A 24,240-nucleotide genomic window follows, 5' to 3' on the forward strand; every position below is an offset into this window, starting at 1 on the left:
AGAGTTACGACAACTCTGTTCACTTCATGTTCATGGGGCCAGTCCAATGGCAGCTCTTCGACATAGACTGCTTTCTGCCCCCTCAATGTCGTAACTCTGTCTTACTCTATGGCTCTGGGCTTGAGAAGGAAAATAGGGGGGTGATTGACAGCTGGGACAGCCAATCGCCGGGTCCACTCGGGTTTCAGTCATTACCCGAGCACCGAGGCACACGGGATCCGCTCCGAACGTACCCGGGAGTCACTTCTAGTAAACGGAACCGGGACCGGCTGCGGGTCGGTTCGGACCCCGGGTATTTTCGGAGCTCGGGTAAGCCCGAAGACCTCTACCGTGGAGTCCAATATACTAACACATTCAATCAATAATTAAAAAATCCATTTGAGTATTTTAGTCGATTTGCTCATATAAAAAAGCATGGTATAAATGCTTTGTTATTGGATAGTTTCAGCTCTAGCTGTCACCATGTCTATGTCCCGTATGTTATTGGACAGTTGCAGCTCTAGCTGTCACCTTGTCTATGTCCCGTATGTTATTGGACAGTTGCAGCTCTAGCTGTCACCTTGTCTATGTCCCGTATGTTATTGGATAGTTGCAGCTCTAGCTGTCACCTTGTCTATGTCCCGTATGTTATTGGACAGTTGCAGCTCTAGCTGTCACCTTGTCTATGTCCCGTATGTTATTGGACAGTTGCAGCTCTAGCTGTCACCATGTCTATGTCCCGTATGTTATTGGACAGTTGCAGCTCTAGCTGTCACCTTGTCTATGTCCCGTATGTTATTGGACAGTTGCAGCTCTAGCTGTCACCTTGTCTATGTCCCGTATGTTATTGGATAGTTGCAGCTCTAGCTGTCACCTTGTCTATGTCCCGTATGTTATTGGACAGTTGCAGCTCTAGCTGTCACCTTGTCTATGTCCCGTATGTTATTGGACAGTTGCAGCTCTAGCTGTCACCTTGTCTATGTCCCGTATGTTATTGGATAGTTGCAGCTCTAGCTGTCACCTTGTCTATGTCCCGTATGTTATTGGATAGTTGCAGCTCTAGCTGTCACCTTGTCTATGTCCCGTATGTTGACGTTGACATACGTGGCACAGAGCACTCGTATTCGCAGCGTGCCGTTGATGCTCCACAGCGACTTGGCGCTGACCTCGCCATTCATGTAGGCTGTCGCCGTGGAGATGCGCCGGGAGTAGGACGGCATGACAAACGTGTCCATGGGCAGCTGGCTGTACAGGCTGTCCTTAGCCATTAGCATCATGTTGGGCATCCTGCCCAGCATGATGCAACTACGGATATACTGGGGAGGGAGAGAGAGAGACAGAGAGGGCGAGAGAGAGAGAGAGAGAGAGAGAGAGAGAGCGAGAGAGAGAGATTTTAAGCGATTCAAGGAAACGCGGTACGAAACGGACAGTTTTAAAAATGTTTTGGAAAGAGCAGTGTGTGTGTGTGCGTGCATGCGTGCGTGCGTGCGTAATTTCAATCTGAGAATGTACAAATTCTACTGGTTTTTGAGTTACACATGCATACATTAACCACTTAAATCCTAAATGCTTCATGAACTGGGATCCCGGGTGCTATTTCTGCCACTGCTACTTTTGCAGATTTACTATGTTTCTTTAATGTTCGCCTATTATGACATGCCAAGAATAGGGACGTCAACAGAGGATCACACTGTGCAGTCATTGACTTTATAATTACAGCCAATGTGTGCATATGTTGTTTGTATTTCATATATTTGGGGATGTGAGTGTGTGTGGTGTGGTGTGGTGTGGTGTGCTGCGATGTGATACAACTACTACAGCTATGCTGGAGTAAGAGACACATCCAGGGAAAGAGGTATCATCACACAGACAGGACCGAGAGCAAGAAGGTGTGAGGAAAAAATGGTCCATCAGCGATACTGGAGCTTTGCATGCACTGTGTGTATGTGCCGATGTTCGTGTCAGAGAGTGTGTGTGAGTGAGTGTGTGAGAATTATTGTGCATGTAGACAGCACAATAATTACATTGTATGTAGTCATAGCACTTCATAGTATATATGTACAGCATAGTAAAGCATATATGTATAGTTTATATGTATAGTGTCATTATATAGATATGTTCTAGTTACGTTCTTAGCTTACGCATGTTTCTTGATAAATGCATTTTACATATGTGATGTATTCCCATGCTTTTTTGTTCTTGCTTAATGTAAATCGCTCTGGATTAAGAGCGTCTGCTAAATGCCTAAATTGTAAATTGTAGTGTGTGTGTGCACGTGCGTGCGTGTGTGTGTGTGTGTAATACAATCTGACAATGGATGGGGAGGGGTCTCCACTGCTGACTGAAGTGAATGCAGGAATGAGGCATGAGGAAACAGTGATACTGTGTGTGTATCTTTACCATGGAGTGAACTGTCTGCTAGCACTCCACATTTAGGGAGTGAGTGTTGTTTTTCCAGCTGCTTGAAAAGCGACTGGACCACATGTTCACCTACCTCTACTAGCAACCGTAGTAGCGATCTAGTAGGAAACCTTTTCATCGTTGGCTGTCTCTAGGCTGCCTCTAGGCCAATGGGAGACTTACCCATAAAACCCATAGTCTGAACGACATAATAGCCCATACTCTGAACCAGGGACGAATAGTTTTCATAATCCTCAAGGGGGCCCGTGCCGCCCCGCCTCCCCGCATCACCTGTCACTCATTAGTAGTCTAATCACTGTGTGAGGAGTGCATAGGCTATAGTTCCTTTTCTCCACAACGGACTTTTTCGCTTCTAAACCCCTTGTTGCTTTTCCCTGTGATGGTCACGCAGCAATAAGGTGAAACAGAACACAAAGATGAGTAGCCTATTTATTTTTTAACACGCAGCACCCCTCTCCCTCTCTCTCTCTCTCTCTCACGCTCTCTCTCTCTCTCCCTCTCTCTCGTGTGCGCAATGTCTGTGACTGTGAGACTGACACAGACGCGGTCAATAATATATAGCATAAATAATAGGCCAAATATAACACTTTCCCTCTATCTGTGACTGTGATCAGCTCCTCACACACATACCTGGCAGGTTAAGCACCCAGATTAGCATTTCAATGCCTGATCTGCATGTGTACAAGGGACAGGCAACGCGGTCCACCCCCCACCACCCCCGCCCCGGACAGTGAGAAAAACAGACGTGTTAAGGTGCCAGACTTGGATGGTTAGAGCGGCGCGATTGTATACACAGTCAATGCAAGACGAGAATTGCGCGAATTGTAGAAAAACTAGAAATCCCCTAAAATCATCAAGGGGGCTCGAGCCCCGCAGCCCCCACGTAGTCGTCGTCACTGCTCTGAACGCCGCAACGTGAAGCCATTAGCTGAGGCAGAGGCTGCAGTACACAAACTGATGGGGCATTTCACCTCCCTAGTACCTTGTACTGGCTGATGGGGTATTTCTCCAGCAGGTACTCGTCGCAGCCACAGACTTTGAGGATGTATTTGCCCTGGTACTCCTGGACACACATCTTCAGCTGTTCCGGGGAGAGTAACATGCTGCGCGTCTTCTTACGGATGGCCTCGGCGATCACCTACAACAGTATAGGACAGGATGCACAACGACATACCGCTTGAACCGCTGTTTCTCAACAGCGGCCCAAGGCAAGCGCCGCTGTTGAGGGACCAGTGGTGGGATATTGCAAGTGGGCCGACATAATTTGAAAAAAAACACTATGATTTTACAAACTTTTATAACGTTTATATATATTTTTTAATAATGCATAATCAAAGTCGTGGTATATGTTTCATGTAACATTTGTTTTTATTGTGATAAGAGTAAATAGGAACTTAACCCATTTTGGGCGGGAACCCCTTTTGGTGTTAGCATTACGTTATGCTTTAGCTATTGAAAAATAGCAGATCTACAAGCTCATAGCGCACCACCGAGTGGCGCGCTACGAGCTTGTAGATCTGCTATTTTTGAAAAATCGAAGAACGACGGACATAGAAACATAGCTTTTTCAGAAAACTGTCAGGATGTAGAAGACATTTTTAGAATCTGATCTCAGGTCAAAATGGGTTAAGGAATACTGTTAGTTTCACTGACTGAAGCCAGAACACAATCGATCGATTGTTCATTCAAATAAACATGCCCTGAAAATGCACAAGGCCCACCCAGCTGACCACCTAACACAGCAGTGTCTGTTGTTAAGTGGACACCACAGAAACATTTTAAACTTATTATCAGTGTTAATTCTACCAGACCTGTTCAGGCACACAGTCATGGTTGATCTTCAGAGTGTACTTCTGTTTGTCGTTGTTTGGAGAAACAATCACCCAGATCACTACTATGATCTGACCTGCAGACACGGACACATAGGAGATGAGAAAACAAGTGAGAAATAATTATATTAATACCTAGCACTTTTCTTAAATCAGCTTCAAGTTGTAAAATACAAAGAAACAAACAAGCATCTATATCAAAGGGATGACAGCAGACTCCATCCATTAACATCAGCAGCTCATTAAGGATCAGCACTCAGCAAATTTCACAAAACGGCATATTGTAATAAGGAAAAATAAATAAATTGATAAACCTGCTGACTGTGGTATAAAGATGGAGGAAACAAAACAATGTGTTTGCTCGTCAATTTCTCTGCCATTTGAGAAAGCAAGGAGAAAAATAAATCAATAAAACTACATTGTGTTGATAGCTAAACAAAAGAAAATCTTTATCTCTGACTGTGACTGTAATAATGATGACTCTATGCTACTTCTGAAAGTATTGTCTTAATAAAACATGGATCAATACATTGATTAACTGTTCAGGAGGCTAGTTGGCTCCAGTGCCTGCTGCTTATTTACATTCCTTCTGCTCTCTTTGTCTTTGGTTTACTTTTTCTAAGTAACAATCAAGGTTCATGAAAGGTAGACAATTTTGCAGGTCCACGTCTATATTGAGTAAGAGCAGAGATTTAGTCGACAAATCTTCAGTTGATTTAGTTGACAAAAATGTATTTTGGCAGGCATTGATGGCGTCGTAATGGCTGATTTTACACTGAGTTGCCAATCTATAAGCTCTGCAACGCGTTGTGAGCCTGTAGATCTGCTATTTTTTAGAGCGCACCACCCGAGCTCAACCAAACATCAAATGACTTGTCATTTAGTTACACTGGATCTCTTCTCCACTAGTCCCTCCCTAACATTTTAGTCTAGTTTTTTTATCATTAAAAAAAAGGTAGTCGACAAACATTTTCCGCCATAGTTTTAGTAGAGGAATTTCACGCTGGAAGCTGTGGTCTACCTTTGTCCAGCTTGCTGTAGATGTGTTTGGGCAGATCCTGGCCTGACTCTATGTTGGGCGGGTAGACGTACATAGCTCTGCTGTGGGGCCCGTTGGCATCTCTCAGCTCCACCGAGTCCTTGCACACGTTTAGGATGTTTCTCCTGAAGTCCTGAACCTCAGGGTCCTTCACCAGGTCAAACTCACACACCGGCATTCCAATGGCGAAACCTTACACAACACACAGCAGCACAGTACACATCAGGGTGGGTTTAATAAGTAGAACTAAATTATTTAACTAAATACATTGATAGAGTTTTAAAGGTGTGTACAGCAAACACACTACTAAACGACAAAGTCAACACAAAAAAGCACTCGACAAAAAAAGACTTGAAGCACTCTTCAAGAACATATTTTGCTCTTACATTCAGGCCTTACTCAATATGGTCAAAATGTGTTTTCTTCTGTGCTTCACATTGTTTTTGGAAGCATTTATAAAACACTGAAAATGTGAAATCTCTTACCTATGGCATTTTTTCCAGTTCAGCTGCACAAGAAAATCCTCCCTGCTTTAGAAGCCATTAGGATTACACCCCGTTACGATGTCAATATCATCGTTAAGCTGTTATACCAGCTAGGCGCCAGATACTAAATATAACTGTGGTTGTAGCTGCTCCAGGGTTAGTTGGAACTGAATCTGAGGCCAAACTACAACTAGGGAGTTCATACTGTTGAGAAGCTTGGAGAAGTATAAGCGTGGAGTAATATAATTTGACGTCAGTGTTGCTATACTGGCTGTATTGTATTGTATTGTGTGTGCATGAGAGAATAAACAACTTGAACTTCAATTTAGGACGATTCTAAAAAACGCCTTCTAAGTCCTGACCTAAGTGTTCTGAAAAGCTTCAAATATTTACCAAAAAAATTACAAAACTTTATGTTGCTAGTATATACTGTATGTACATAGCAACAACTACCCCAAAAGGGTTTTGCCGCCCTGAAAGGTATAGTTACAAAAAGGGGTTCCCGTCCATAATGGGTTAAGTGAGTTTCTATAAAAAATTTAATTAAATTAGGAAATGGGAAATATATTGTTCCTGGCCTCACAAAAGAAAAGACTTTCGTTCTGTCATCCTCTACCAAGTCCACATGGTCAGACGTGTACAGCACATCTCATCAGATTGCATATCCCTTTGTTTGAAATTCCCTGCTGCAAGCTTGGCCTAACATTTTTTATCAATTTTTGATTACAGCAAACATTTGATTACCTGTCACATGGTACCCATATTCCATGTGACAGGTAATCAAAAGTCTTACGCACCACTGAATAAAATCTCTGTGACAGGTTTGTTGGTGGAGTAGCCGCAAACAGTTAAAAAAGAGCAGACCCGTGCACACCATCTTCACTTGCTCAATTATGAGAAGAAACTTTCATTTAAACATGCAACGTTTTGGTACCAAGACGTAGGATAGCTGAGGAAAAGCCTTTGTATTGAAACGCGGCTTTTTAAAATTAAACCTTCTTCTGTATTGAGCTAGTGAAGATGGTGTGCGGGTGTCTATTCTTTGAAATGGATTCCATGTAAATGGTAAATGGTGCATTTATATAGCGCCTTTATCCAAGGCGCTTTACATAGATTGTGCATTACATTCACCCATTCATACACAGATTGCGGCGGAAGCCATGCAAGGTACCAACCAGCACATCGGGAGCAATTTGGGGTTCAGTGTCTTGCCCAAGGACACTTCGACATGTAGACAGGAGGAGCCGGGATTCGAACCGCCGACCCATGGATCATTGGACGACCTGCTCTACCTCCTGAGCCACAGTCGTGTGCGATGAGACCAGAAGCGTGTCTTACCAATCTCTCTGTTGAGGATCTTCTCCTCTCGGTTGCCAACGGGTTCGATGACCTTGAGAAAGGGCTGGAAGAGTCGAAGGTCGCACAGCCTTCTGGTCTCGTCATAGAACTCCTCTCGTTCTGCTTCCTGCAGCAACAGCAAACACTTTCTTCATATTCAATATTTTCATTGAAGCAAAAAAAGAAATACTTCAAGATCACTGCAGATATTTAGTGCACACCCAGAGCCAGCTGCTACGACATCTGAACTTCACTCTTAACTCAATGAGTGCCACGGTTAATTCACTAATCCTTCGTCAGTGGCATAATCCTTTCAGTGCATACTCTTATTTTGAAGGCAAAACATTACCGGGCCGTGAACCGGAAGTAACAACCAGCTGTGTAAAGTGTCCCACGATCGTTATTAACCCCTTCTGGGCGGGAAAACCTTTTGGTGATTTAAACATTATGTTATACTTTAGCTATTGAAAAATAGCAGATCTACAAGCTCATAGCGCGGCACTCTGCGCTTGTAGGTCTGCTATTTTTGAAAAATCGTGAAAATGCGGCACAACTCTTATATATATAAATATAATATATATTCTTTCAGAGCGAACGTTTTTAACTAAAACCTTTGCTTCTGAGGGGTTCCTGGAATAACATATTTTCAGATGGGGGTCGGTGGCCAATTACATATCATTTTTGGGGTCCTTGACATGAAATATGGAGCACCACTGATACAGAAAAAATTTTAGTATTTCAGAAAACAAAAAGAAATTTAGAAGACATTTTTTAAAATTTTGACGTCAGGCCTAAATAAACCAATGCCGAGATTAATTGAAATTCACATTGCAATAAATGAAAAGTCCCTACCTGTGTAACACTGACAAAGATGTAGGTGGCCTCCTCCTGCAGGAGGTGGTGGAGGGGGTATTTCCTGGCCTCCTTGAACAGGTCGTGTTTGATGGTTATGAGTGTGGCCTCGCGGAGACATTCCAGGGTCAGAATCATGCCGTTGGGCAGCAGGCAGTCAACCAGAATCCTGCAGGGAACAATTTACAATTTAGGCATTTAGCAGACGCTCTTAATCCAGAGCGACTTACATTAAGCAAGAACCAAAAGCATGGCAATACATCACATACACAAAAAGTATTTATCATGAAACATGCGTAAGCTAAGAACGTAACAGTGGAATATCTATATAATGAAACTATACATATAAACTATACATATATACTATACTATGCTATACATATGTACTATGAAGTGCTATGACTACATAGAATGCAATTATAGTGCTGTCTACATAACATGCTATAAGTCTGTATCAAATGCTATCTAAGTCTACAAAAGTGCTATCTAAGGGGGTAGGGTAAGTGCTATGGGCCATGATGGAGTCTGAAAAAGGTGGGTTTTCAGACTACGGCGGAAAAATTGGGAGTGATGCTGCATTTCTGACTGCAACGGGAAGTGCATTCCGCAGGGAAGCGACATTATATAGCAGAAAACGACTTTAATGGCTGGCCAGAACATTGAACTACTGGGGACGAAGGACGACAGCAATCTTATTTTCTCATTCTCGGTCATCACTATTATCGTTGTATCGTTGAAAGAAGAAGAAGAAAACAAAAGAAAAGGTCTAAGTAACCAACGACATTCCAACAAGAAATAATTTGCTACCACTAAAATGAAAAGAAACCTGTTTGATAAAGGGCATTACTAATTTATACAGTATATTGTTGTTTCATCAAGTTGTATAAGTGTCATTATAACAATAGAATGATGGATAGCTTAGTTCAACAGTGGCACAGACAGTTGTATTGCTTACAATGTAAACAGCGCCAGGTAATAATCATTGGAGATAGGTGTTTCCTTGCATAAAATAAGAAACTCTCGTAGGTCACGTACAGTACAATCACACATGGTGTCATTATAAAATACAGGCGACGGTGTCAAACAAATATCGTAATCAAATGCATGGTAGGTACAGTTGGAGGCGATATTGTCCTTTTCTTTTTGCTGAGGTTTGCGTGATCTGCGCAAAAGGACAGTTAACCCATTTTGGGCAGGAACCCCTTTTGGTGTTTTAAACATTATGTTATAATTTAGATATTGAAAAATAGTGAAAATATTTATTTCAGAAAACTGGAGGATTTAGAAGGATTTTTTAAAATTTTGAGGTCAGGCCTAAATGGGTCAAATGATAAGGGACAATATCGGTGGCACCCAACTGTAGGTACAACATGGCAATAGGACACCGCACCACAGTACATTTGCATGTCAAAGTATAGTGAGATGTACTGTACCTGGGAGGCATCAGGTGGATGCCCCACAGTATAGTGAGATGTACTGTACCTGGGAGGCATCAGGTGGATGCCCCACAGAGTATAGTGAGATGTACTGTACCTGGGAGGCATCAGGTGGATGCCCCACAGCTCCCCTGAGTATAGTGAGATGTACTGTACCTGGGAGGCATCAGGTGGATGCCCCACAGTATAGTGAGATGTACTGTACCTGGGAGGCATCAGGTGGATGCCCCACAGTATAGTGAGATGTACTGTACCTGGGAGGCATCAGGTGGATGCCCCACAGAGTATAGTGAGATGTACTGTACCTGGGAGGCATCAGGTGGATGCCCCACAGTATAGTGAGATGTACTGTACCTGGGAGGCATCAGGTGGATGCCCCACAGTATAGTGAGATGTACTGTACCTGGGAGGCATCAGGTGGATGCCCCACAGAGTATAGTGAGATGTACTGTACCTGGGAGGCATCAGGTGGATGCCCCACAGAGTATAGTGAGATGTACTGTACCTGGGAGGCATCAGGTGGATGCCCCACAGAGTATAGTGAGATGTACTGTACCTGGGAGGCATCAGGTGGATGCCCCACAGAGTATAGTGAGATGTACTGTACCTGGGAGGCATCAGGTGGATGCCCCACAGAGTATAGTGAGATGTACTGTACCTGGGAGGCATCAGGTGGATGTATAATATAGTATAGTGAGATGTACTGTACCTGGGAGGCATCAGGTGGATGCCCCACAGAGTATAGTGAGATGTACTGTACCTGGGAGGCATCAGGTGGATGCCTCCACAGTATAGTGAGATGTACTGTACCTGGGAGGCATCAGGTGGATGCCCCACAGCTCCCCTGAGGATGGGAGTATAGTGAGATGTACTGTACCTGGGAGGCATCAGGTGGATGCCCCACAGTACAGTGAGATGTACTGTACCTGGGAGGCATCAGGTGGATGCCCCACAGAGTATAGTGAGATGTACTGTACCTGGGAGGCATCAGGTGGATGCCCCACAGTACAGTGAGATGTACTGTACCTGGGAGGCATCAGGTGGATGCCCCACAGCTAGTATAGTGAGATGTACTGTACCTGGGAGGCATCAGGTGGATGCCCCACAGCTCCCCTGAGGACGGCCGGGGAGGCATCTTTGTCTGTCCCTCAGCTCACACACAGAGCAGAACCTGAATAGACAAGAAGAGACACACTGTCATTGCATTTGCGTGTTGAGGTTCACAGTGAAATTTAAGGGGTCTATAATACTGTAAGTACATAATAAACTTGTACCTGTCCTGTATGTATTAGAGCCATGTATTAGTCAGCCCTAACACAGTGCTTTATTTTCCCCAAACCTTGCCCTGCTTAATCTTCCGTAAAACCTAATTTTAAAATAAACGACGTATGTCACAAGGTTCTGGGTAGCCTGGTAATTGGTAAACCCAGGGACCAGGCTAGGTTCTGGGTACCCTGCATACGCTGATATTAGATGAAACATACTGTACAACTGCGTCAAAATACATTTCCTTGCGAGTTACAGTATGTGCAGGGCACACCATGCTAGCCTGGTTAATAAACCAGACCGAATCAGCCGTTGGCAAAAAAAAAATTGCCTGCCAGCGGATTAGGGTCTGGCGAGGCTCAGTAGCACGCCTCTTTCCTACAACCGAGAACAGGTCGGGCCAATCGGGACACGGTATGCAATATGGGCGGGCTTTGGTACAGTGACGTTCAATGCTTGAGACCTTTGACTGACAGTAGCTCTGACCAATTGCGTCAAAGAGAAAATGTTTGAACCCGCCCCCCGGGAAATGAAATCCAAGTGGAGCCAGCCCAGACTAATATACCGCGACAGTGTTGTGTGATATTAGTCTGGCTTATTAGCCAGGCTAACACCATGCAGCCACATCATGTTGCCCCTTTCAGGGATTGTTGAAAAAACCAAATTGACTGAACTTCACTCTTCTTTGGCACTGTTAAATGATTAAAATGAATAGTTAGAACCTGTCCTGTACCCTTTCATACCTCCCCCACGTGAACCACATCAACAAAACAGCCTTCTTTCACCTTAGGAACATTGCCCGTCTTCGGCCCTCGCCGACATCCTCTGCTGCTGAAACACTCATCCATGCCATCATTACATCCTGGTTACTGAGTACTGCAACAGCATCCTCCATGGCATCACCTCCAGTCCAAAGCCCTCAATAAACTCAGCTGCCCACCTGCACACCAGCACCCGCTCCAGAGACCATATCACACTCGGTCCTCCAGAAAATCCTCTGGCTGCCTGTCAAACTAGAGTAGAATCCACTTCAAAATCAGTAGCCTATCTCCTGTTTATGTAGCGTGAGGCAGCTTGATGTACATCCAAGTACAAGTACATCCCCCAGCTATGATGTACAAGTCCACCACCTGGATAGGATGCTAATATGTCGCAGGGAGTTAACACCAATCCAACTCTTGATGTTGAGTGCCAAGCAGGGATAGGAGGCATTGGGTCCCATTTCTACAGCCTTTGGTTAGATATGAGCTGGCGGGGGGATTGAACCCAATCTTCTAATCTCACTCTAACCACAAAGTCACTGAGCTGGTTCTCCAATCTCCAATGTATGTACAAAGTACAAACGTAATATAACGTATATTAAAGCGGAAATAGTGGTTTCCAATATTGGCTTCACATACTAGTTTTACACAAACAAATAAAAAATAAAACAATTGCTCAAGAGGACCTACTGTAGCAACTACACAACATCACATCACACTAGGACCCAAAAATACCCACTCCTTCTAGCTCTATGAATTGCAATATTGTATGAGATATAGGGCAGTGTTTTGCGTGATCAATGCCATTTGGCTATTCTGAGTGGCCAAACAGCATTGACCACGCCTCCAGGTCTTAAGTTAAGTCATAAGACCTGGTACTTAAGACACGCATAATACTGCCCTATATAGTATGTCTACACCTTCAGAAACACAGTATGCTTGTTCCCGGAGCTGAAGTTCATCACTGTGAAGCAACACTGGCCAAAAATACTGCCTGGAAAAACAAAAAACATGCTACCACTGCTTTTGGTCACCAGGTCACTGAACTTTCTGCCAGGCACTAGGAAATATCTGGGTGTCTGGGGACATCAGTGGTTCAACTCTTTTAGATACACAGCTCGGACTCATCAGTCATCACTGATTGTTGTGGTCATATGACCACAACAACACCAAAGTGACTCCATGTGACACGATGGGAACAAAGTGTGTTGTGGACTGACTCAGAACATTACAACGTTGCAATGTTTTGACTTGAACCTCGGCCATAAACAATGCTAATGCATGTCGTAATATTCAGAGGAATAACACAGGAATGAGAAGTAATTCTCTCAATGATTTACGTGGAGCTCTCGTCTTGTGCCCAGACTTTATTAAGCACTATGGTATTTGAAATTGAGTAAACCCCCATGTAAGGCAGTCTCGATAAAGGAAGGGAAGGGAATTATCTAGCCAGGATTAAGCTGATGAATAGTGACTCGAAGGTTGAATATAGCCTGCTTGAGACTGAGAGTGTAACCTTCATGGACATTTAGAGGACAGCATTTATTTACACACCTGTGGCCATAACTTGGACAGATATGTAGGCTAGCTTATGTTGTGAGCCACACTGTGACTAATATATTACAATATAGTTTTAACATGCTGCCTGAATTGTAGTGACCTGTGTGCGTGTGTGCGTGCGTGTGTGTGTGTGCGTGCGTGAGTGCGTGCGTGCATGTCCACCGTTGTTTTCTTCTACTACTGCACTGCAAACACAACAGTATCTGACACAAGATATGAAGGAGAGAAGAAGGTACACTCTCTTCTGCCCACTCATAATAGTATATTAGATTGTTATCCACATATACAGTATGTACAGTATCACCAGTCATCAGTTATCAGTTGTCAAATACTTAGATAACTGTAGTCAAATATATACTGTTGCCTAGAGATCTTGTTATAATAATATCTTAGGCTTGACCTTTATCCATTTTGTGACCTGTTATGCCTACAGTATATTTGTTTGACTACATGTACTGTGTAACTATAGATAGATACAGTACGATTGTAACCACTGCTTTATCAGGAAGACACTGTGTGGTGTGTGGAGAGTGTGCGCATGTGCCCAACTGTTGAAGTACATTTAACATTTTTCTGGGCTCCATTTTCGTCACCGCTAAACCCCTTATCCCTAAACTTCTTTGCCTTTTTTTTACTATTTTGAAAAACATTTGAATAGTTCAACTAGCCAATCTACATTGACATGTTGTGAGCTTGTAGACTGGCCATTTTAACTATTCAAAAATGTTTCGAAAAATAGTAAAAAATGCAAAGAAGTTTAGGGATAAGGGGTTTAGCGGTGACGAAAATGGAGCCCGATCCTTATCATGTAATTTGGGAGGATATTTTGAATAATCAATTTCTAATGAATGGAGCAGCTATTGAAAATATCTTGCCTACTTGGAGTTACATGAAGGCCAGGTAACTAACTAAGCAACCCAAATCTGTACCAAAGTGTATATGGTGCTTTCATAAACTTCAGAACTTGTTGTGTAATACAGCGTGGTGTTGTCTTGTTCACTGAGCTTGCTAAGTTGCTACTCAACTGAATCATCACTCACCTCCCTTAGAGGTAAACACTTGGGACCACATTGAGGGTCTACTAAATTTTACAACGTATCTGCCATTCATTTAGCCGGTCCCTTCCCAACTGTTCTTCGAAGGGCTTGTGTCATAATGACGACAGCTGCCTTGTTATACAGAAGCTTATTGTGTGAACGCCATGGCTGTCTCTCATTCAAACAATGAGGAAACAAACAGTGTGGTGAGATACGCAGTAAAAAGAATTAGGCCTGGCAAAACAGTCAAGTGAGTCAACCTGAACCTTAACACAAATTATGAATTAAGGTTCACAGGGCCCTATTATGCGTGTCTTAAGTACCAGGTCTTATGACTTAACTTAAGACCTGGAGGCGTGGTCAATGCTGTTTGGCCACTCAGAATAGCCAAATGGCATTGATCACGCCTCCAGGTCTTAAGTTAAGTAATAAGACCTGGTACTTAAGACATGCATAATAGGGCCCACAGTCTCTTAAGAAAGGCTGCTGTACAGTTTTAGTACAAGCAGAGGAAATGGGGGGGAGGGGGTGTATCTATTTGGTAATACAAGTGCTGAAATGTGTTGTCCAGCACAGAAAACACAAGTCGGTTCGGCTCTGTAGAGCCTACAATGTGATGTCATTTGAGGTTCGGGGGGGCGGGTACCATCCTAAAGTCGGCTCTTCGGTGCTACTGAAAATTTCTGACAAGCCGAAATCATTTCGGCACTATAGGTAAAATAGGAATATGAATCGGCCCTTAGGCCCATTGCTCCCAGTGGAGCATAGGCCATCTACGACTCTTCTCAGAAAACATCACGTTTATTCCTCACGCCCATTCACATGTATTTAACTCATGAGGCCGGTTCTACAAAATGCCTTAATTCTAAATCAGTAGTTCTCACACAATTTTTGTCGAAAATGTTCAAAAATAGCAGATGTATAAACTCACAGCACTGCACGAAGTGACGCGCTGTGTGAGCTTGTATATCTGCAAATTTTTGAACAGCCGAGGCAAAAATGAAATGACACAGCATGCTTTCCCGGTTTATAAATGGGTTAATATTGCGAGGTTGTGAGCAGGATGAAAACATGAGGACATAATAAGGGGTAACTAAGCAGGAGAATGGGATCAATGTGTATTTTAGAACATAAACTAAATAAAAAGCTACAAACAATTGCTGGGTTTGAACAAATCACCCACTGAGCAGTGACCCTGATCAGGATGCAGCAAACCCCGAAGGGACCGAGGAGGAAGCTTTCCCCACAACACAGGATATGGGGTTGAGGAAACACTGGCCTAGACACAAGTCCACTTTCAATGCTGAAATGCAACTATAGGCGAGCACTGGCAGGTTGTCGGTTGTCACATCAAAAGGAAGCCAAGGCTCAACTAAGTAAACAAATAATATTCTGTGGTCAGTTGGTTCACACTCAACAACAAAACTATCTGACTAAACAAAATGAGAAACAATTATTTTTACTTGGTCAGTGAAATTGGTTCGATGATGTTTGTTTTCCATAAAGAGCTTCTTCTTCTTTTTTAAGTACTTTTGCAGGCCGGGCAGAGGCAGGCACACTCAATGTTTTGTTTGTGTGATGGGGAGAGGAAAAGTGCATGGTGGTTAGTGCAACTGTGCATGTGATTACCTCCTACTTTGATGGTGTGACAGTTCCACCCTTCATGTTTCAGTCCATCTTCTCTTCACGCTGTCACTGCAACAATGACTGTATGTTGAAAGAAAGAAGAGAAATTATAACACAAACACACACACACATCTCTATAGTTATTCACACTAGACAGCAAAGCTAGCTGGTTTGGTTCCAGAACCTATACTCCCAATTATCCTATTGTGAAACTTAAGCGACAGAGAAGAAACCCAAACTGCCTTTTACATAGGATATTACAATTCGACATGTTTTAAGTCTTTAATATTTAGACAACGGTTAGGATGGAACAGTATGGGGCTAGCTTGCTACATAGCTCAACAGCTAACAGCTATACCTTGGCATCCCCTTATTAAAGGAATAGCAGCACATCATCACATTCCCCTCACTAAACAAACAAGTCCATCGCTAGAATAAGAACGACCATCATTTCAACACTCGAGACGCTGACCTTCTAGTCTGGCGTGGCATCCACTCTGTTCCACTCCACAGCGTGAAACGGCTCAAAAGATGATGTTGGTGGTCTGAAACGAAGACACCGTTGGTTTTAGAGTCAGCTAGCCCGGTTAATACACTGTCTGTACGGCCGGTTGGGTTGGGTTGGGTTGGGGGGCTGCTGCTGCTGGTGGCGTTCACCGGCGCCGGTCAGCCAGCCAGCCAAGCCGCCCGGCTCGGTCTCCCCTGCCGCCTGCTGCAACTCTCCCTCGGCGGCCAGACAGATAGATAGATCCGTGGCAGTAGCCGGCGTTACTCCATGGCGACGGCGGCGGTCCCTCCTCCTCCTCCTGCCCCGTGCTGCACGGTCAATGACAGATCTACGGACTGGAGGCTCGAGCCATTTGGCGGGCGGGGGCTCGCCTCGGGGCCGCCCGTCTGTGTGTCCTGTCCGGCCGGGGGGGATGTTTTGACAGTGGCGCTGCGCTGCTGGGCGCAGCTAGACTGGACAACTTGTCCTCCTCTTGCGACAATGCAGCCACGCTGTCTGCGCGCTTCGGGCGCGCAGCGCGCAGACAGACACACCACCACGTACACTACAGTACATGGGAGATTCTGTAGTGTACTAGATTGACCGTCAAAATGCAATGTTTTGATCGTAGCTATTACTATTAGGTAATAGACCAATAACCCCCTCCTTGCACGCACGCCAATGACGCAAGCTGTCTGGGAGATTTTGGTCCATGGCAATCAAATAATTATTTATTGATCCATAGTTTTCTGTACAAGTGTAGTTTCTGATGTCAGTGTCTAATATTACTGTCACATTTTGGCAAATGTAATACGTGTATTACCCTTTTGAAATGCCAGGTATGGTAATGGTACCCTATTGCCCACATTAATTAATTTACAATTTCAAATTCAATTCAATAGATTTTTTTCAGACATAGGTGCATAAAGGTCAATATCATTATAAATAGCATATGGGCAGGATCTCTCATCTCTGAGGTGTAACATAATTACAATGTATGTGCATATTAATACCACCAATGCAAGCGGCAGGCAGCGCTACCGAAACTGGACTGTACCAACATCGAAGGAGAGCGTCTACAGAGCCTTGTTACTGAACTTCATAAGAATTTCCATTTTTCAACCTCGCAGTCGCATGGGACGGATATATGTGTCAACATTATTGGTCCAAGCACAATGGTGTTAGCTTTATAAGTTCCGCCTGGGAGAATGTAGCGTTTTTTCGGACTCTCCTATTTTTCCCTGCACCGGGAACCCCGCCCCCCCCCTCCCTCCCGCTGTGCGGTGAAAACCCTTGGATCTGCGGTTAATGGTTTAGGCTAGCCTGCTGCTTTGGCCGCTTGATTTTGGAGAGAGAGACTGAGAGAGAGAGAAAGAGAGAGAGAAGTTGGCGAAGGGATGCGACTGCGATGATGGCGTTGCAGATGAAGAACGTTGGCGATGGAGCGTACTACCAAAGTGCACAATACTGCAGAAATTACACTTCGCCGCCTGTCAGCTACAATGACAGCAGCCATTATCTCGCCCGGTTGCCAGGTAAGAAGATGCTTGTCGGCGGTGCTATATTGTCCGATTGTCAGCGGTCCTGCTCGCTGATGTGGAGGGAGGGATGGAGACAATTCTAACCAGTGAAATATGCTGATTATACTCAGGGATAGCTGGCTGTTCAAACTGGATGCCTTGTTTCTGCTGTGCTGTCATCGTCATAAATGACACATAGAGAGGTGCATTCGCCACATAATAGCTTATTACAAGTGAGAGTATCCGAGCATTATGTGCAGAAGCAAAATGCAGAGGTTCTTATCGATAATCGAAGCTACGGTTCTCTGTATTGATAGGCATATGCATGGGCATGGCAGTGCTCAAGGCGTACGTGGGGGTGATTTTGATTAAAACAAAATATATATATGAATTAGATTTATGATGAAATAGATATAGAAGAAGATATTAAAAAACAAAACAAGACAAATAATAACATAAATTACTTTAATCTGCTCCATTGTGATCTGGTTTGCATGATTCTGTGCTGTCCTCACAGCTGATCTATGACATGCAATAATCAGTAGGCTATACTGTCTTCTTCACAACTGCACTGATATTGTGTATGGTGATTTTGGTTTTTGGGGACCAATTAAGTTGCCATGCATGTATCTTTATGCTATTAACTGATAACATTGTGTGTGTGTGTGTGTGTGTGTGTGTGTGTGTGTGTGTGTGTGTGTGTGTGTGTGTGTGTGTGTGTGTGTGTGTGTGTGTGTGTGTGCGTGCGTGCGTGCGTGCGTGCGTGCGTGCGTGCGTGCGTGCGTGCGTGCGTGCGTGCGTGCGTGCGTGTGGAAACCCCCATTCAAATAAGTCAATAGTGCTCTTCCAATAGATGTTGATGTTTGATGATGACAATTTTGCAATTCAGTGAAAGTGTTGGAAATTGAGGATTGCTGGTTTGGTTTGATTACTCCTCTTATGATGAGGATTTTGACTTTCACTTACACAAAGTGTTCTTACATTGTTCATATACAAAAAGACACAGTAAACAGTACAGTACACTATAGGCACAAATGTATGAGTTTGGTCCATGATTGTTTTACATATATACCGTAAAACATGTTCACTATAGCTGCCAGGTCCACTATACCCATTGACTATGCATGGGGACAAATGGATAAGATACAGAAATAGCTAATACCTTTACCGTAGCCTCGATCCCAGCCTTACTCATCTGCCTTTACCGTGAATGTACAAAATCATAACATAATTCATGCTATTCTTTAGGCCTATAGCTTTTCTTTTATAGTATAGGATAGTCTGTACTACACCCCTGGACTTAGCTATACCAAAGCTATACCAAAGTCCAAAACAGGAAGAGCTAAAACATCAACCCCTGATGTTCTAGAATGTTAAATGTGCTGGAAGCGGTGGTCTTGGCCATCTTCTGCCCCCATCCAATGCCCAGTGGAGCAGATGGACTACAGTAGGTGAAAGAGGCATAGGCTTCTCATCACTCTATAATTGATGTGACACAACATAGTGCACCAAGAGAAACTCTGGAGAAAATGAACACTTGGCCTATTTACTGAATAAAAGCAGAGGCTCTCAGTTGGAGGAGCAGTCTAATAATCATACAGATTCATATCCGGAACGGGAGCTTCTTATGATGTTCTCGGCCCTAGACCTCTTAGTTCTAGACCAGAAGGGCAGTCAGGACTAAAGCCTGATTTAAGCTTTAGCAACGACGTGTCGTGCAATGTGTCGCACAACACTGTCTTCAAGTATTGAGGCATTAGGAAAAAATCACACTCGTGTGAAGTGAGGATCGCAGCGAGGGCAGTATAATATCAGCCAAATGATGTCTTACGTTGTCATTTACTGCCTTAAACAAACGTCCATAGACTTGGCTGGCAACCGGTTATTTTTAATTAGACTCTAAACAAACATTAAAAGTCCATAGACTTAGCTGCCACGTGACATAATTTCAGAAAGCCATGCATTGGAGGGGCTAGCGCCCCTCAAAACTAGTTAGAGTGAAGTGATGTTGATGCTATGAGATGAGCTTAATTTACACCCCATCACACAACAGATCTTCAAGCTTAAATCAGTTACTCTCAACAAAGTCGTATAGATAAATTAGGCTATAGTTTGTCCCCCATTTCTCATAGTAATGCACGTTGTCTCTATAGCTTTCATTCCAGCAGCAGCGGTTTTCAAACATTTGGAAAGACATTTGTAGTAGCGACATGTGCGTAGAGCATTTATTTTAGAACATGTAAATATTGTGAATACAATTTTAAATGATAACTAGGAGCATTGTACATCTGAGCAGCACAGAATAAGCCTGACTTTGTAGTTTGAAATTGGATTGGATCCCCAGAGATCTCTAATGCTCCTCTATTATTATATAAGGAGCAATTTGTGTAAACTCTCTCTCCAGTCCGAGGAGCAGCTGGTCTCTGAGGAGGACGTTCTGTTTTAGGTGGACGAGGAGACAAGGAGCTGACCTTGTCCTATCTACATCGTATTAGTGGTTTCCATTATATATATGTTGTGTAAGTGTGTGAGTGTGTGTGTGTGTGTGTGTGTGTGTGTGTGTGTGTGCGTGCGTTCGTGCGTGAGTGCGTGCGTGTGTGAACTTAAAAAAAAGAGTAGCCAATTATTTTTTGACCCTTTTTTCTCCTCAATGTAGTCGTTATTCAAATTGATTCCTTCCTCCCCAGAGTCCCCACACACACGTCTGTAACTAGCACTGGAAACCGACGCCTATAGAGCACCGAAGTCTGACGTCACTTTCAGTAGAGGGCACCAACACACAGGTTCATGTATTTTTGTATTTGCATTGAAATCTCCATAGGGCGATTTTAGGTCGCTTCATATAAGAACTGTGTTTGAAAAATAAACCGACCGCCCCAGCCTTTCTGTCAGGGGAGTGGCTGTGCGTCGTTAATGATGTCCATTCATATTTGATACAGCCAGTTTCTGGAAAAATGGAATTAATGTGGCCGCAAAAGCCTTGAAACTACATATGAAGGCAATGTCGCTGCTAATATACGTCACGCCCAGCTGTCAACACATTGCGTTCCTGAGATTCCTCGTTGACGTAAGCTCAGCTGGTGGTGACTCGACTCGTACTAACCACGAAACATTAAATGTCAATAAAATAAAAATAAACGTAATTGACATTCAGTTTCTGTTGTGCGACGGGCAGATGCAGCCACCCCCCCTACCCGGAAATGTAGTCTCTGGGTTGTTTTGTATTTTGTTACTCTTTGGGTATATGTGTACATTTCCACCTTCAGTCGATGCTTCATATCCATATGAGTGAAAAGGCCGGGGTGATCGGTTTATTTTTCAAACACAGTTCTTATATGAGGCGATCTAAAATCCCCCTATGGAGATTACAATGCAAATAAAAAGTACATGAACCTGTGGACTGACGCCCTCTACTGACAGTGACGTCAGGACTTCGGTGCTCTATTGGTTCAACAAACTATGTGCCCACCTCCCCGCCCCCCTTCGCCTCCCCTCCCCGGTAGAACACAGCGGAGAACACTGATGTCATCAAATTTGGAGCGACGCCCCTCTGCACTCTTATTGGTTAGGAAAATACAAGGTTCACTCCCAATTCTATATGCCACATTTCCTGCGTACTTCGCACCTGGGTTTTCTTCGTCCTACACCTCCTGCCCAACACTCCCCACTGACAGGTGACGCCCCTATCTTTTCCTATACTGGTATCGGTATCAGCGCAGGCACACCTGAGCTTCCATGCGCGGCCAAAAGCCGCTGTCTCCCGGCGTCTCTTCCTGGTTTTTAGACAGCTAGTGGATGGAAATGAAGCTCCACCCACGCAGCAGAATGCCGCTGGGGCAAGCTTTTCCGGGAATCTGGCCGGCGCGGAAATCAGGGATCGGCCGACACAGCATCGGCCGACACATCGCCTAATCGCCCGGTATCGCCCAAAAAGATGAATTATTTTTATCTTTTCGGGCGACGTTCCTCCACCCACTTTTCGACTATCGGCCGTTCACCTGCTATCACCGATAGTCGCCGGGTCCCATAGACAAATAATGCACTTCCGGAAAATTCGTCTGACTGTCGCCTAACGTACTGTTAGCTTATAAGTAAGTAAGTAGCCTTGCTGAGCCATGGGCCCCATAGGCAGGAGCCTATCTCCTGTTTATGTAGCGTGAGGCAGCTTGATGTACAAGTACACCCCCTGGACATGGCGCTAGTATGTCGCAGGGACTTAGCCCCAATCCAGTGTCAAGCAGGGAGGCAGTGGGTCCCATTTTTAGAGTATTTGGTATGACCCGGCCAGGGATTGAACCCCGACCTCCCAGTCTCAGGGCGGACACTCTAACCACCAAGGCCACTGAGCTGGTTAGCTTATAAGAGGACCTGTTAATATGCAGAGGTTAAGAGACTGGGCTTGACTTCAACTTTAATTTAATTCTAGAGATACAACATGCAGTGTGGCTGCATGAAAATTGAGCCCAAAACTATTTAGGGCTAGTGCATCTTAGGGACATTGTTGGGTAGTAGTGGAATCATGGAAGCCTTGGTTTTGACTCTTGACAACAGCAAACCTGTAATAATAGTATATTTAATAGCAAATTAATTCAGTCATCAGCACTTGCAAATAAGTATGTAACACTTTTAATATTGCAGCAGCAGAAAGAAACGGATGCATTTGCCCTATGCTTTCCTCAGCATTTCGGAGAAATGCAGTATATGGGTCGAGGGTCCACCGGTCCTCATGGTACTGTGAAGACTTTGAGTTGAGCCCGGCAGTTCCCTGCTTTCAATAATACAGTACGTATACGGTACCACTTGAAAAGAGACAAACAGAAACAAACATTTGAAAGTGCATTGCTAGAAGACACTTTGTTTGTTGTTATAATAATTATAAAATAAATTGTAGTGATTTTCGCGTATAGGATGTAAGTAAATAGGTGCTTTACAGTACAGAGAAATACAATATACTGTAAATCTAAGACGTTTTTATTATTATTATTTATTCATTATTATTACTAGATTCATTATGTTACCACCCAAGCACATAAATCAGCTAGGAGATGACCCCATGCCCTCTGTGCCAATTGAAGCCTCTTTTAATAAGGTGCAAAGTATACAAGACGTTTTGATGCTACTGCACCATTGTCCTTGTGCAGTGTAAACGTCTGTGGAGAATGTCTGAAGAGTGCAAACTGACTGTATAAGTGGCGGCAGCATACCTCATGAAAGCAGACCAATCGTTTCTTTTGTGATAGAAGCGCCAAATCTGGCAGATGTGTTGATAGATATATTGGGAACAAAACTGGATATTGGGCAATCACACATTTCAACGTTTTCAAAATGGCCACCAGTGGTTAGTCTAATCTTCCTAACTTACCCTCTGGCTAGTGTATAGAGCGTCACAGTCCCGCCCCCTTTCAGAACGACGAGTGGCCCAGGAAATAATTCCCCATTAATTTTCTTTCTGCATATGCATTTTCTGTTCTTTGTGTTATGTCAAATGTGTGTATATGTGTTCTGCATACTTGGCTCCTGTGTCGCAAGACAAATTTCAGTGTGAACTGACAATAAAGTACTATATCATATCATATCATATCATATAATTTTCCCCATAGGCTTTTCAAACAGTACGTTTACACTCGAGTTGTGGCAAATCATGATAATTGCCTAAAAAGTTTGGCGCTTCTATCATAAAATGAACGATAGGTTAGCTATGCGGCCCCACTGCTGTGAAAAGTGGACTGACTAAAGTAATCAAATGGCAGGTGTGTGGAATTGACCAAATCTAGCTTAGGCTGGAGTTTTCATGGCTATCAATTGGCTTTTTTGGGCCATATGGACAGAGCATTTTCTGGACTTATCCGACAGACTCTACGCTGTTCACTCGGTGTGCACTACACTGCCTCGCGTTGTCTGCAGCGTGTGTGGCAAATTCATAACTTCAGCAATCAGCATACTACTTATATTCTACATTAGTGTTTCACAAACCTTTTAATGTCATGTACGCTCATAACCACTGTTCTAAAGTCAGACCAGGTGATAAAAAGACAGACAGAAGGACAGCGGGGCAAACAGACAAGCATGTGGACAGACAGACAGACATGCAGAATGGTAGGATAGATAGTCAGATAGACAACACAGGTAGGCAGGCATACTGTAAGACTGACTGACACAGACAGCAGTCAGAAACACAAACATGCAAGGGTGTTATTTTAGTTCCATGAATCATTACAGCAGGGTGTCCAATTAGATGCCCGATGGAAGCTTCCGGCACAGTGAGTTCCACACAGCTGCTGTACTACTAGTCCTGGCTGAAGAATATACATGTAATGAAGTAATGCTCTCTCATGTGCACAAACAAACACCTACTGTATGGTGATATACTTTTTGTCTCATAATGGAGAAATCTATTTTACCCAATGTTCTTCTTACAACAATTCTTTGATCATTTAGGGCCCTATTTTTGTCAGTGCTAAACCCCTTTTCCCTAAACTAAACTTTGACTTTTTTACTATTTTGAAAAACATTATAATTGTTCAACTAGCCGATCTACATCAACACATTGTGAGCTTGTAGATTGGCTATTTGAACTATTCAAAAATGTTTTTTAAAATAGTAA

At 43.6% G+C, this 24,240-nt stretch overlaps 2 protein-coding genes across 2 annotated transcripts in view; one reads left to right on the forward strand and one right to left on the reverse strand.

The window, feature by feature from the left end:
• LOC306926738 (phosphatidylinositol 4,5-bisphosphate 3-kinase catalytic subunit alpha isoform-like) overlaps positions 1–10,544 on the reverse strand; it is a 43,096-nt gene extending 32,552 nt beyond the window's left edge. The window contains exons 1-7 of the mRNA XM_079506145.1: positions 10,459–10,544; positions 7,944–8,112; positions 7,092–7,218; positions 5,251–5,460; positions 4,212–4,306; positions 3,383–3,538; positions 1,050–1,295 (exon numbers count right to left, since the gene is read on the reverse strand). Of these exons, the coding sequence (XP_079362271.1) occupies positions 1,050–1,295; positions 3,383–3,538; positions 4,212–4,306; positions 5,251–5,460; positions 7,092–7,218; positions 7,944–8,112; positions 10,459–10,514 (1,059 nt within the window). The 5' untranslated portion in view covers positions 10,515–10,544. The remainder of the gene's footprint in view (positions 1–1,049; positions 1,296–3,382; positions 3,539–4,211; positions 4,307–5,250; positions 5,461–7,091; positions 7,219–7,943; positions 8,113–10,458) is intronic.
• The window catches only part of atp11b (ATPase phospholipid transporting 11B), a 206,604-nt gene that overhangs the window by 170,784 nt on the left and 11,580 nt on the right, over positions 1–24,240 (forward strand). The gene's annotated exons all lie outside the window — the stretch shown is intronic.

This window comes from Electrona antarctica (genome assembly GCF_951216825.1).
Source record: "Electrona antarctica genome assembly, chromosome: 7".
Taxonomy (NCBI): domain Eukaryota; kingdom Metazoa; phylum Chordata; class Actinopteri; order Myctophiformes; family Myctophidae; genus Electrona; species Electrona antarctica.